The sequence below is a fragment of the Wasmannia auropunctata genome, unplaced genomic scaffold, assembly GCF_000956235.1.
Source record: "Wasmannia auropunctata unplaced genomic scaffold, wasmannia.A_1.0 LD312983.1, whole genome shotgun sequence".
Taxonomy (NCBI): Eukaryota; Metazoa; Arthropoda; class Insecta; order Hymenoptera; family Formicidae; genus Wasmannia; species Wasmannia auropunctata.
Window position 1 is genome coordinate 1 of NW_012049907.1, and position 345 is coordinate 345.

The window sequence follows — 345 nt, forward strand, 5'->3', positions numbered from 1 at the left end:
TATGAAAGAGATCTTTTACCGCTAATAAGTGATATGGGATTGTATTATCAATTACATAATGATTATTGCAACTTGTGTTTTGATAAGGTAAGAAATATTTATTTAATATTACCAAATTAACTTGATCTAATTAAATTTAGTATTATTACAGAATACCAACGATAAAAGTTATTGCAACGATTTAACCGAAGGAAATTTCACCTTCCCGATTATTCATGCACTTAACAGCAATCCTGATGACAGGCAAATAATAAGTATCCTTTACTAAAGATTATTTTTACCATGAAATATGTACATAATTATAATGAATTAATTATTATTAAATGCACACTTACGTTTAAAATT

The 345-nt window shown here is 25.2% G+C and overlaps 1 protein-coding gene across 1 annotated transcript; it reads left to right on the forward strand.

The window, feature by feature from the left end:
• Window positions 1-6: 6 nt before the first annotated feature.
• LOC105460960 (geranylgeranyl pyrophosphate synthase-like) lies at window positions 7-339 on the forward strand. The gene is made up of 2 exons (XM_011707466.1): window positions 7-87; window positions 152-339. The coding sequence occupies exons 1-2, from the start codon at window positions 34-36 to the stop codon at window positions 266-268; spliced, it is 171 nt and encodes a 56-aa protein (XP_011705768.1). The 5' UTR covers window positions 7-33; the 3' UTR covers window positions 269-339.
• Window positions 340-345: the final 6 nt, after the last annotated feature.

What these genes read in the sequence shown, in the direction of transcription:
- LOC105460960 (XM_011707466.1), top strand. Translation starts at nt 34, where the DNA reads ATGGGATTGTATTATCAATTACATAATGATTATTGCAACTTGTGTTTT. An exon ending in GCAACTTGTGTTTTGATAAG is followed by an intron (nt 88 to 151) that starts GTAAGAAATATT and finishes GTATTATTACAG; the next exon opens with AATACCAACGATAAAAGTTA.